The sequence below is a fragment of the Pteronotus mesoamericanus genome, unplaced genomic scaffold, assembly GCF_021234165.1.
Source record: "Pteronotus mesoamericanus isolate MK-2021 breed Mesoamerican mustached bat unplaced genomic scaffold, CSHL_Meso_final scaffold_408, whole genome shotgun sequence".
Lineage (NCBI taxonomy): Eukaryota > Metazoa > Chordata > Mammalia > Chiroptera > Mormoopidae > Pteronotus > Pteronotus mesoamericanus.
Genome location: NW_026555315.1, coordinates 937,163 through 950,144, shown reverse-complemented (window position 1 = coordinate 950,144; position 12,982 = coordinate 937,163). Strand labels below are relative to the sequence as shown.

The 12,982-nt window shown below is 59.4% G+C and overlaps 1 protein-coding gene across 1 annotated transcript; it reads right to left on the bottom strand.

Moving 5' to 3' along the window:
- Nucleotides 1-9,534: 9,534 nt before the first annotated feature.
- Nucleotides 9,535-12,298, bottom strand: ACTG1 (actin gamma 1). Its single transcript, XM_054593118.1, has 5 exons — nt 12,212-12,298; nt 11,464-11,832; nt 10,742-11,180; nt 10,475-10,656; nt 9,535-10,385 (listed from the first exon to the last, which is right to left on the bottom strand). Exons 2-5 carry the CDS (start codon nt 11,824-11,826, stop codon nt 10,242-10,244), a joined length of 1,128 nt encoding a protein of 375 aa, XP_054449093.1. The 5' UTR covers nt 11,827-11,832; nt 12,212-12,298; the 3' UTR covers nt 9,535-10,241.
- Nucleotides 12,299-12,982: the final 684 nt, after the last annotated feature.

Genomic DNA, 12,982 nt, shown 5'->3' with positions numbered 1-12,982 from the left:
ACAGAGGCACTTACACACGCCTGCCACACACTAGGCCCCTGACACCGCCTACGGCTTATGGGGAGGAAAGGTCACCGTCCCTCCACCCTCTGGGGTCTTGGCCGAGACCCCGGTAATAGAAGGCTGATTAACAGGAAAAACAAAAGTCAACTGGCGCGCGCACCCACGTCTCCTGTGTCGCTAGAGGGCACCCAGGAAACTGAGCGACGCGCTGAAACTGCTCCAGTCACCGCCTCAGATGCCGCTTTCAGCCGAAGCGGGGCGGAGGCGTTGGGCGGGGGTCAGTCACGGGGCGGCAGCGGACGCACGGCCAGCCCGCCGTCCCCGTCCGCGTGTCCGCGCTGGGGAGAGCGTCGCCAAGGAAGGTCGCCCCTGCTCCTGGAACAGGGAGGGGCCGCGCCGACGCGGCGGTTCCCCCACGGACGTCACGTCTCTGGCAAAGGGCAGCTTTTATGTGGTTTTCGGCGTTTCTCCCCCGTCTGCTGTTGCTTAACATTAACCAGCCTCAGGTAACCCTTACGCCGAAAGAGATGCACTGCCGGCGACAAATCCTGTCCCCTTCCACTCCTGGGCGACAGGCCCGAGCAGCCCGTGACTGTGCTGAACACCGTGAAATGGTGTGTGTTTCTCGCTATCACACCTACCGACAATGGCACGGTCCCGGCAGCGTTATCACGGCTCTGGCGCCACCAGGCGATAAGCGCTTTTCAGCTCCGTTAGAATGGCCCGGACCCACCGCCACGTATACGCCGCCCGTCAGTGACCGAACCGTCGTTCTGCGGCATGTGACTGCATTCACGTGGAAAGAGGTCGCTAACATGTGGATAAAGAAAATCAGGTCCATCACAGGTCCCTTCTGTGTAAAAATCCGTCGACATACACACTGCGAAGGGCAGAAGGGGCTCTGCCTCTGGCCGTCGCGGCGTCACCGGCCGGCATTTGCCCGCCGCCCGTGGACGCCCGGACAACGAGGAAGGAACATGTGCAGCGACTGATGCCGGACATCGGGCGTCGGGCCGCAGGAAGCCGGGCGCGACCCCTGAGCGGTGGCGCGGTGGGGGTGAGCCCCGCGGTCGGCGGGCGTCCTGGCCGGGCCGCTCCGGGTGCGGCGCAGGGCGTTGAGGGCACCAGAGCCGGGACGCGCGGGCCGGAGCTTGGAGAGGCCGAAGTGGCTGGACTTGGCCAGGCCGAGCGCCTGAGCGGAGGAAGATGTAGGGGGCGAGTCCCGAAGTCCCCATAGCCTCCCCAGGTCCCCACAGAGTCCCCTTAGGGCTTTCGGTGAATTTTAGACTGCGTGCGTGCACAGGGAGGCCCCGGGAGGCTCGGCGAGGAGGCCTGGAGAGGCGCAGCGCCGCGCAGCCCCCAGGCTCCCCGGACCGAGGGGCCCCGGCTCCCAGCCGGCCCTACTGGTCTCTCCGAGCATCTCGGGGGGATTCCACGGGTGTCGCCTGAGTGGCAGGGCTCGGCTGTCCCAGGACGAAAGGCCAATCTAGACACATTTCAGCAAAACTCCGAAGTCACTGCAGAGAGTTCAGACTGCTCTGCAATAAACTGACTTTCTGTCTAATCAAATTCCAATACACTTTTAAGAAAGACAATAGCCCTGGCGGGGGTGGCTCAGTGGACTGAGCGCCACCCTCCAGACTGAAGCATTGCTGGTTCAATTCCCAGTCAGGGCACGTGCCTGGGTTGCCGGCCAGGACCCCAGTTGGGGGTGCACAAGAATCAACCACACATGGATGTTTCTCTCCCTCTCTTCCTCCCTTCCTTCCCCTCTCTAAAAATAAATAAATAAAACTTTAAAAAAAGAAAAATGTTTGAACACAAGCGATAAAGAGAAAAGCTCAAAAGTAGCCAGAGAAAAAAGACATGTTTTATTTAGGGAAACAAGGATAAGAATTACTGCTGACTTAATGTAAGAAACAATGCAAACCAGAAGACAGTGGAATAAATTGTTATAAGGGGAAAAAATGTCTGTCAGATTAATTCCATATCCAGCCCTGACAGGTGCAGCTCAGTGGGTTGGTGTCATCCTACAAAGCGAGGGGTTGCCACTTTGATTCCTGGTCAGGGCACATGCCTGGGTTACAGGCCCCGTCCCGTGTGAGAGGCAACGAATCAATGGTGTTTCCTCTCACATCAATGTTTCTTTCCCTCTCTTTCTCCCTCCCTTCCCTTCTCTCTAAATATAAATAAATAAAATATTTTTAAAAATTCTTTATCCAGTCCTGGCTCTTGTGGCCCAGTGGATTGAGTGCCGGCCTGCAAACCAAAGGGCTGCCAGTTCAATCCCCAGCGTAGGGCACACACCTGGGCTTCAGGCCCGGTCCTCAGCAGGGCGCCCACAAAATGCAACCACACATTGATGTTTCTCTCCCTCCTTTTCTCCCTCTCTTCCCCTCTCTAAGAATAAATAAAATCTTTTTAAAAAATTCTTCATCCAAAAAGAAAATTGCTCTTCAAATATGAAGGCAAAATCGAACTTCTCACACAAAGATGAAATAATCTGTGGCCAGCAGACATGCACTACAAGAAATGTTAAAGGAAGTCTACAAACTGAAGTAAATTAATACCACCTGGAAAAAAGAGTGCCAAAAACGGGAAATAGGGTTTAACATGTAGAAGTACTATATGGAAAAACTAGCACAAGGTTAAGAGAAATGAAATAGAAGTGTAGTGCTGTAAGGTTCCTACCTTATATGTGACTGATAAAATAATATTTGAAGGTAGACTGTGATATGTTTAAAATGAATATTGTAAATCCTAGAGGAAGAGCGAGAATTAGAACAAGACAGGGAGGGGGGAATATGAGAGAGGTTTGCCAAATACGCCTATAGTGGAGACAAAATGGAATAATACTCAATAACAAGATGGTAAGACTTAATCTCAACCACATCAATAGTTGCATTAAATGTAACTGGTCTAAACACTCGAATTAGAAGCCAGAGTGACACCGTGGATGAAAACATGACCAAAATAACTGACACTTGCAGGAAACACACTCAAATATGAATAGGCTAAAGCTTAAAGAATGGAAAGCGTTAGGCCATGCAAACACTGACCCTAAGAGAGGACACTGCTGTGTTGCTATCAGACCGAGCAGATGTAAAACAAGGGATATTACCAGAAGTAAAGACATATTAATTCTAAAGGTAAACACACCTAATAACAAAGCTCCAAATAAGTGAAGCAAAACCTCACAGAAGACTCACAAGGAGAAATTTCAATAATTTTCTCTTAGAAATTGAGATAATAGCCCTGGCTGGTGGGGCTCCGTGGACTGAGACCGGCCTGCAAACCAAAGGGTCCCCGGTTCCATTCCCAGTCAGGGCCCCGGCCTGGGCTGTGGCCCAGGTCCCCAGTGGGGGGCGCACAGGAGGCAACCACACATGGATGTTTCTCTCTCCCTCCCTTCCCGTCTCTCTAAAAATAAATAAAATATTTTTTAAAAAAAGAAAAGAAATTGAGATAATAAAGAAAAAATTAGTAAGGGCACAGAAGACTTGAACGCTCACCATTATCAAAACTTGGACTGGCCCTGGCTGGTGGGGCTCTGTGGACTGAGCGCCAGCCTGGAAACTAAGGGGTCACCGGTCACTGGCTTGATTCCCAGTCAGGGCACAGGCCCGGGTTGCGCGCCAGGTCCCCAGCAGGGGGCATGTGAGAGGCAACCACACATGGACATTTTTCTCCCTCTCTTCTTTCCTTCCCCTTTCTCTAAAAATGAATAAATAAAACCTTTTAAAAATAAAAATTAAATTAAATTTTTAAAAAAGGAGCAATCAGGACACAGACTCACACAGCGGGACAACCACCTGGGACCCAAGGAGAGGACGGCCGTCCACGCGCCCGGGGACGGGCCTCCCAGGAAAGCCCTGCCAGCGCCTGGGTCTTGGGCTCCTGGCCTCCAGGTTGTGAGAAAATAAATTTTTATTGTTGAAACCGCCCAGCCTGTGGCACTTTATCATGGCAGCCACAGACAACGGATAGAACTGGTCGGGAAAAACAACAAAAATCACAAACTACTGACATCAGGAAAGACGGAGCAGGCGTCCCTGCAGACCCTGCACACATTAAAGAGATAATAAGAAAGCGTCGTGACGACTTCGTGCCAATAAATTTAGGTGCAATAGACACGTTTCTTGAAAGACTCCAATGACTATAATTGACAGAAAAGGATTACACGTGCACACGCGCTCACAGCCGTGTACAGATAAACGCACGCAGGCCTACGCGTGTTCCCCAGGCCCACAGGGCTCCGCCGGTACGTCCTATCAAACATGTAAGGATGAGATAACAGCGCGATCACGCAAACGCTCAGAACACAGAGGAGGAGACGCCCCTCAACTCGTTTCATCAGGCCTGGACATCAAAGGTCGGCAAAGACGCTACAGGACTAGGACGCTCCATCCTCAAGACCAGCGCTGCAGAGACACCACGCGACCCAGTGCGCAGTCTGCGAGAGGGCGACCCGGCGGGGCGAGGCGGGGCCCTGCCCAGGAATGAGAGGTTGGTTTAACGTGCAAAACTCAGTCGGGGTCACTCAGTGCGACGAAAGGATGAACGGAAAACACACGCGACCTTCTCAGAGCGGCAGAAAACTCAGGAGGCAAAACTCGACACCTATTCATGATAAAAAAAATTAAAAAAATAAAAAGAGAAGGAAACTCCCTGAGCCCAGTCGAGAGTCTCTGAAAACCGGGCAGCTGACCGCAGCGAAGGACGGGACCGAGAGAGCCCGGGACGTCAGGGACCAGACGGCTGCTTTCGTCGCTCAGCTGTTGCGGATCATGCTGAGAACCAGCGCCAGACAGTAACAGTGATCGGATTAAACTAAAGGCAAATGTATACGTGAAAAGAAGAAACATTTATTGCTCATCGGATGTGATGGTGTATATAGGACACCTGCTTCTAGAAACTCTACCGTGAAGACACCTGGCAACACCTCAGCCGGGTGACTAAGGTCGCATCCCCGTGAGTCATGGTGAGAGCAGGACTCGACGTGAGGGATGAGAAGGGCGCTTTGCCTCCGTGGTCTTCCTCGCCCGCACCCCCGGGGCCAGACGCACGGCGAGAGGGACGTCACACAAATCCCAGCAGAGGGGCCGTCTGCACAGTCCCGGCCCGGCACTCCGCGCCCGCCCGGTCGCCCGGCACGGGGACCTCTGAGAGGCGGTCAGAGCCCCGAGCAGCCTGCGGAGTCTGCGCCTGCGCATCGTGGGAGATTCTGCCGCAGAAAAGCAGCAACAGGTTATAAAACTGAGGAAATAAAGTGCGGACTTTGGTCACAAAAATGTATCAGTATCGGCCGTGAACTGTAGCAAGTGCATCAGGCGGTGTGACACGTGGCTGAGACCCTGGCTGGGGGGCGGCTATAGGGACTCTGCACTCTCTCTGCAACTTTTCTGGACACCTAAAACTGTTTTAAAGTAATATTAAAAAGAGAAGAAAGGAAGGCAGGGAGGGAGAGAGGAAGGAAGGAAAAAGAAGGAAAGGTGCGTTGCCTCAGGAGAGCACAGCGTATCCACTACGTCCCGTACAGGTGCGTTTCCTCCTCGGAAGCACAGGGGAATGCAGGTCCGTGCCACGCGCCCGCGGGCCCAACCTGGGGGCCCGATCCTCCTTCCCCCACGTCTGTCTGCATTCTCCAAATACCTGCCTTTGCCGTAGATATCGTGCGTTTTATTTATTTTTACTTTCAGAGAGAGGGGAAGGGAGGGAGAAAGAGGGACAGAAACATCCATGTGCGGTTGCCTCTTGCGCGCCCCCTGCTGGGGACCTGGCTCACAACCCAGGCCTGGGCCCCGACTGGGAATCGAACCAGCGACCCTTTCATCCGCAGGCCGGTGCTCAGCCCACTGAGCCGCACCAGCCGGGGCACCGTGCGTTTTTATAATAAAGAAACACACGCCTGTTTGCTGGGCACGTCCTCTGACGCAGCCCCGCTGGCTTCAATACCGCAGCGGCCCCTCCTTGCGGGGGGGGGGCTCCCGCGAGGCCAGCGTGGCGAGCACATGAGTGACCAACCACTACAGAGCCCTTCGTGTCCCCAAGGAACGCCCCGCCGTTTCTCTGCCAGCCCCACAGAGTAGGCACCCCGCCTCCAGGGTCTGTCGGGGAGGACGGCAGGGCGCCCTCCCTCCCTGCCCCTCCCTGTCCCGCTGGAGCCAGGCAGCCCCGGGCCCCCTCCAGGGAGGTCGGCGCCCTGCTGCCTCGGGCTCTGCCTGCCCGGGCAGGAGCGGGCTGGTCTGCAGGGCCCAGGGGCCAGGAAAGCGGGGGGCAGCTGTGACCTCGTGGCCGTCCGGCAGCGGCAGGCCGACGCCAAGCTGTGTCCAGGGCCTGTTCCCCAGGCTGACCCTGGGCAGGGTCCTCCTCGGTCTTGAGGCCCCAGAGCCCCTCCCAGAAGCACAAGCTGTTTCCAGAAGGGACAGTGAGGTGGAGCCGCTGGGCGGCCGAGGGCAGGGCAGGCGGGCTGCACAGGGGCCAGGCTGGCCCTGGAGCGCGGCCCCCACGGGCCACAGCCTCTGCCCTGGGACCCCCAGGGGCAGGAGGGGAGGGGACGACACCGCACCCCTACTTGGGGCTCAGCACCGAGAACTCCCGTGGCACCCAGGGCGCCGCGTGGACACACGGCAGACCTGAAGGTGGGGACGCGGGCAGATGCTTGTCCCCTGGGCTCCCGGCAGCTTCGCACGCCGCAGCTGCAGGAGGCGCGGCCCAAGTGGCCCTCAGCGGGCGAAGGGTGACAAGAGGAGGCCCCGCCAATCGGCAGGAGGGCTGTTCCAGCGCGAGGCGCAGTTCGGAGCAGCCCCGGAGACGGACAAATCCGGTGTGTCCCCTCCCCTCGCCCGAGAGTCTGGAGCGGGCAAATCCTTGGAGACAGGAAGGGACCTTTTTACTTAAGGTTGAAAAAATTTTTTAAAAGATTTTATTTATTGATTTCTAGAGAGAGGGGAAGGGAAGGAAAAAGGGAGGGAGAGGAACATGGAAGTGATGAGCAAAAGAGACATCAGCCAGCCATCAGGCCCCCAACGCCCCCCACAGGAGCGCAGCCCTGGGTACCGAACCGGCGACCTTTGGTTCACAGGCCGGCACGCCATCCACTGAGCCACGCCAGCGAGGGCTGTCCTTTTTCAAGAATGTTTTGGTTCTTTGGGGGTCCCTTGAAATTCCATATGAATTTCAGGATAGGTTTTTTTGTATCTGCAAATAAGTCATTGGGATTTTGATAGGAATTGCTCTAAACCTGTAAGTGGCTTTGAGTAGTAATGACATTTTAACAACCACGGATGTGTTTCCATTTATTTGTCTTCTTTTCCTTCAGCAATGTTTTACAGTTTTTGTTGTAATCTTCTACCTCCTGGGTTAATTCTGAAGTATTTTATTCTTTTTTAATGTTATTGCTAAAAAGAATAAACTTTATGTTACATCCATTATACCACAATTTTAAAAAGATCTTGCAGGCCAGGGCAGGAGACAGACAAGACACAGGCACTGAAGCGGTGGGACGGGGGAATCGGGCGGGGGGGGACGGGAGGGACGTCGGGTGCCAGCCATGCGGCGCGCCCCGCAGCTCCCGGGGGCGGCTCACAGGCACCGTGAGGCTCGGCCGACAGGAGAGGCTCCGGCCTGCCGTCTCCCCAGCGACCCCACGCCCGGGGCTTATCGCAGGAAGGAGCCCCCTTCCTTGGTCCCCTTGAAGTGAGCGTCCGCCCAGCGGGCGTGGGTGGCCCTGCAGGCCCTGGGCGCACGGAGCAGCCTCTCCTCCAGGCACGGGGAGCAGAGGGGAAGGCAGGGCCCCCCCCGGCCCCTGAAGCCCTCCACCCCGCCGTCCCACGGCCAAACCCCCAGCGCCTCAGTGAGGGTCCCAGCTGGAGCTGCCAGGGAGGGAAGCTTCCCAGGAAGGGCTCCAGGTGGCTGGTGGGTGGGGGCCAGGCTGCAGGGCGGCCCGGCCGTGGGGACCCTGCGGGCTCAGGTGCAGCGGGCAACGCCCGCAGCGGTGCTGCCTGAGCTCTCGGGCTTCTGGGGCCTCTAACCGGGAGCGGGTCCTGGAGGCCACCGTCCCTGCGACTGGCCACCGGGCTCCCCCAGGGGGAACCCTTAACTCCCTCCTTGGAACGGTCTGCCGCCTGCCGGCGCACTGGCCGCTCGGGAGGAGAGCACAGCACAACGCGCGCCCCCCGCCCGGCGCCGTGGGCGGGCACCCTCCACTCAGTGCCACCATCAGGGCAGCTGGTGGCCCCGGGGGACAGAGTCTCCCAGAGGTGCACTGACATCCCAGTACCCAAGACACTTCTCTGCGAGGCACAGCTTCTGGAAGCTTCCACGGACTAAGCAGAGTGGCACTTAAGACACTGTTGGCCTTTGGGGTTTCGTCTTCTGCACGTTGCGTGTTTGCTTGCTTCCCTGTCACTTAGCTGCAGACTTTCCTGTTTGACACTCGGTCCTTTGCCTGCCCGCGACCTCGCCCTTGCTCCCCACGCGGACGATGTGGCCCCGCGTCCTCCTGTCCACGGCGAGGCTGGGCCCTGGCCACTGCTCGCAGGGGTGGGCAGCAAGGCGCCATGTCTCGCTCTTGCTCCAGGAAGTTCCAGTTCGAAGTCCTGGCCACTCCGGTTGGTCTGTTTTGCTGGAGCCCTGTCTGCTGTCAAATGTCAATGTCGCTGCGCACTCAGGGCGGAGCCGCCAGGACACAGGAGGTGTCCGGTAGCCACTCTCCTCCCTGGTCCTCACGGGGCCCTGGGGGACCCTGCAGGGCACCCCCTGGCGGGCAGGGAGGCCCCCTGGCAGCCTGCAGGCTGGGGGGCACCGGAGCCCAGTGGGCAGTGACGGCTCTGACATTTTCCTGTCCCAAAAGCGCCCCCAAAAGCCCAGTGTCTTCTGAACTAGAGCAGCCTAGCTGCCCGCAGGGGTGGGGGGAGGGCTGAGGGGTCCACATACCCCGAGGGGGACACCCCCACCAGCCCCGAGGCCAGAGGAGTAGATGGGACAGGGCCCTTCCGCGCGGCCACACCAGCCACCTCCCGCCCTGCGGCGCGTCCTCTGCTCAGTCCACCGCCTCCGACCGCTCACAACAGCCACCGGGGAAGAAGTGAACTGCAGTGTCCCCGAGAAGGAGCAGAAGAGGGTGGAGGCCCTTGATCCTGAGCCACCTGCCCAACCAGAAGCAGGTGCAGCTGGGAACCAGTTTGTTCCTCCCAACCCTCCTCCCCTCCCAGCCCCAACCTGCAAACTTTGGAAACAGGGCAGGTGAAGGCTCAGGCCTGCCTCTAGCGGAGGGAGGGAGGCCCGGGCAGGATGAGGTCCAGCTGTGGAGGGCATCACCCAGCCCGGGGCCTGCGGGTCACGCCAGGTGACCTTCAGGGAGCCCTTGGGCCTCACCGTGGCTCTTCTGATGCAGTTGCTCTTCTGATGCAGCAACGCCCCAACCCCGAGGTCAGGCCTCGCAGCTGCCCACCGCCCTCGGTTCTGGAAGAACAGAACCGCGCACCGCAGGAGGCCGGGCCCCCCGCCCCCCAAAACAGCAGCCAGGCGTTTACTGCAGCTCATTTATTTTCCTCACAATGAACGTGTTGCTGGGGCCTAATGTTCTCACATGACAGTAGAAAACCAAAATTTGTCATCTCTTCAAGAATTGAGAATTGCGTACAAAAACCTTACATAAATTAAAAGAATGAATAAATTTACAGGTGGAAATGCAAACCGTTTTCCAACTCAAGGCAAGTAACAAGCCAGACGTCCTGGCAGGGATCATCAGCTAAGAAAGGAAAATGGGTCCCAACGCTCGGACCCGCCCAACCCCATCAGACCGGCAGGACAGAAATGACAACTGGTTCAGGACTCGCGCCGGCCTTTAGAGAGACCCTGGAATAGGCAGCTCCGGACGCTAATACCCTGCGCACATCGATGACGCGTGGCCGGTCCCGCCACGGGACTCCTCTCCCAGAAGCGTGTTTTCCTTTAAGCCACCAAGTGGCCGACCGCACAGACACGCTTAAACCAAAGATATGTACAGGGTATTAAACATGTACCAAGGGCACAGTTAACTTGAATACAAGGTCAAGATCAGCAACCAGGTCTGCACTCCAGTGCTGAACTCAGATACAAGCTTCAAGGACAATTTCTTTTCGAAGGCTTATTCCAGTTTCGCGAGGCCAGCATGAGGCGTGTACATTTGCCAGGGCAAACTTAAGACTCGACCGACTCATGCAGCAGGTGCGTGGCACCTGCCCGCAGTCCGTTTAGAAGCATTTGCGGTGGACGATGGAGGGGCCCGACTCGTCGTACTCCTGCTTGCTGATCCACATCTGCTGGAAGGTGGACAAGGAGGCCAGGATGGAGCCGCCGATCCACACGGAGTATTTGCGCTCGGGCGGGGCGATGATCTGCGGAGAGAGGGGGGCGTTAGCTTGGGCTGCGGCCTTCTCAGCAAGGCCCCCCCGCCCCCGCCCCTGCCCCCGCCCCCGCGGCGCACCTTGATCTTCATCGTGCTGGGAGCGAGGGCCGTGATCTCCTTCTGCATCCTGTCGGCGATGCCGGGGTACATGGTGGTCCCCCCGGACAGCACCGTGTTGGCATAGAGGTCCTTGCGGATGTCGACGTCACACTTCATGATGGAGTTGAACGTGGTCTCATGAATGCCACAGGACTCCATGCCTAGAAGACAAAGCACGGCCTTAACTCGAGCCATCCCCCCGCCAAACCGAAGGGCAACGCCCCGAGGACACCCCCCAACGCCTACCGAGGAAAGAGGGCTGGAAGAGCGCCTCCGGACACCGGAACCGCTCGTTGCCGATGGTGATCACCTGCCCGTCGGGCAGCTCGTAGCTCTTCTCCAGGGAGGAGGAGGACGCGGCGGTGGCCATCTCCTGCTCGAAGTCCAGGGCGACGTAGCACAGCTTCTCCTTGATGTCGCGCACGATCTCCCGCTCGGCTGTGGTGGTGAAGCTGTAGCCTCGCTCCGTGAGGATCTTCATGAGGTAGTCGGTCAGGTCCCGGCCGGCCAGGTCCAGACGCAGGATGGCGTGGGGCAGGGCGTACCCCTCGTAGATGGGCACCGTGTGGGTCACCCCGTCACCAGAGTCCATGACGATGCCGGTGGTGCGGCCGGAGGCGTACAGGGACAGCACGGCCTGGATGGCCACGTACATGGCGGGCGTGTTGAAGGTCTCGAACATGATCTGGGCGAGAGGCAACGGGCTCCCTTAGCGGGAGGCGGGGAGCAGCGCCCCCCCATGCGCACACACCGCACCGCACGCCAGCATGCCGCGAGAGAGGTGAGAGGACAGAAAAGAAAGCAGGCAGAACACAATGAGAAACCTTGAGACTTCAGGGAAGAAATGCCAGGAGAAGAACAGAACCCTGAAAATATCGAAAGAAACACTTGAATTTCAGAAAACAAAGCTGAACAGAAAATGACTTGTGAAACGGCAGGGAGGGCAGCGACGGCAGGGCGGCGCTTACCTGAGTCATCTTCTCACGGTTGGCCTTGGGGTTCAGAGGAGCCTCTGTCAGCAGCACGGGGTGCTCCTCGGGGGCCACGCGCAGCTCGTTGTAGAAGGTGTGGTGCCAGATCTTCTCCATGTCGTCCCAGTTGGTGACAATGCCGTGCTCGATGGGGTACTTCAGGGTCAGGATGCCGCGCTTGCTCTGGGCCTCGTCGCCCACGTAGCTGTCCTTCTGCCCCATGCCCACCATGACGCCCTGGTGTCGGGGGCGCCCGACGATGGAGGGGAACACGGCCCGGGGGGCGTCATCCCCGGCAAAGCCAGCTTTGCACATGCCGGAGCCATTGTCGATGACAAGCGCGGCGATCTCTTCTTCCATGGCGATCTGCGCGAAGGAGCGGCTGGCTTAGACGAGGCGCGCCCAGGGGCCCGGCGGCAGTGAGGCCGTCTCCGCGTCAGGGTCCCGCCTGCCCCCGACCCCAGCGGCGGTAACCGCCCGAAACAGGGCCGGGTCCCTCCTCAAAAGCCCCCCTAGTTCCTCCGCCGCGGCGCCACCAGGGACTCTCCGCACTGCGGCCCGGCCCCGCCCCGCTTCCCCTCCCCCACCGGCGGCCCCGGCTCCGGCCCCGGCGCACCACCCATCCGCCCGGGCCACCCTTTGTTCGCGGAGGCGCTGCGCTAGGACTCCCGGCCCGGGAGCGGGCCTGCGGAGAGGGGTGCGGGGTCTCGCAGCGCGGCTCGGGTGCGCAGACCTAGCCACTTACCTGAAAGGGCGGCGGTCGCGGGGCGCGGAGAAACGGAGCGCAGAACTGCGAAACAACAAGGACCGCGGGCCGGCTGCAGTGAGTGAGACCGGCTGCGGCCTCCCCCGCCGCTATTTAAGCGGAGCGGGGCGCGCGCGCGGGGCGGCGGCGCGCGCGGCCCCAGAACATGTCCATATATGGCGATCTTTCCGAACGCCGGGCGCTCATTGGCCTGCCCGGCCGGGGCACGTGGGGGCCCCCGCGCCCGGCTCCGCCCCGCACCCGCACCGCCCCCAACGGCCCCGCCCGCGCCGATCGGGGCCCGGAGACCCCGCGCCCGGATCCCCGCGCGTGTGTGCGCGCGGGTGGGACAGACAGGAGCCCCCCGGGTTTGCAAGAGGGTCGCGGGGAGGACTCCGCGCGACCGACAGGCCGGCCCCGCCCCGGGACTGCCGCCCATTGTGGGGGAGGGCCCGGCTGCACCCCGAAACCGCCTGGCCCGTGGCTGGGCCGCGCCCGAAGTCCGGGTGTGTCGCCGTGGCTCGAACCCGCTGTGGGGCTTCCCTTCCCCCCGGGCCTCCGCAGAGAGCCAGGCCGCGAAGGAGCCTGAACTGGAACCGGTGCCGGGCTTGGGGAAGGGAGGTTAGGGGTCTCCGCAGGCTGCACTTGCGGCACTCTGGCTCCGCGGTCTGGCGCACCCCCAGAATCCGTGATCTCGCACCCCATCTGGGCAGCCATGACCGCTCAGGCCCCACTGCCAGTGGAGCGGGTGCCCTGCTCAGGGTCCCTGGC

Bases quoted from the DNA above. Each gene is read 5' to 3' on its own strand.
- ACTG1 (XM_054593118.1), bottom strand. From the start codon at position 11,826: ATGGAAGAAGAGATCGCCGCGCTTGTCATCGACAATGGCTCCGGCATG. The intron at 11,181-11,463 runs GTAAGCGCCGCC...CCTCTCGCCCAG, and splicing joins ACCGTGAGAAGATGACTCAG to ATCATGTTCGAGACCTTCAA. The intron at 10,657-10,741 runs GTAGGCGTTGGG...TTTGTCTTCTAG, and splicing joins CTTCCAGCCCTCTTTCCTCG to GCATGGAGTCCTGTGGCATT.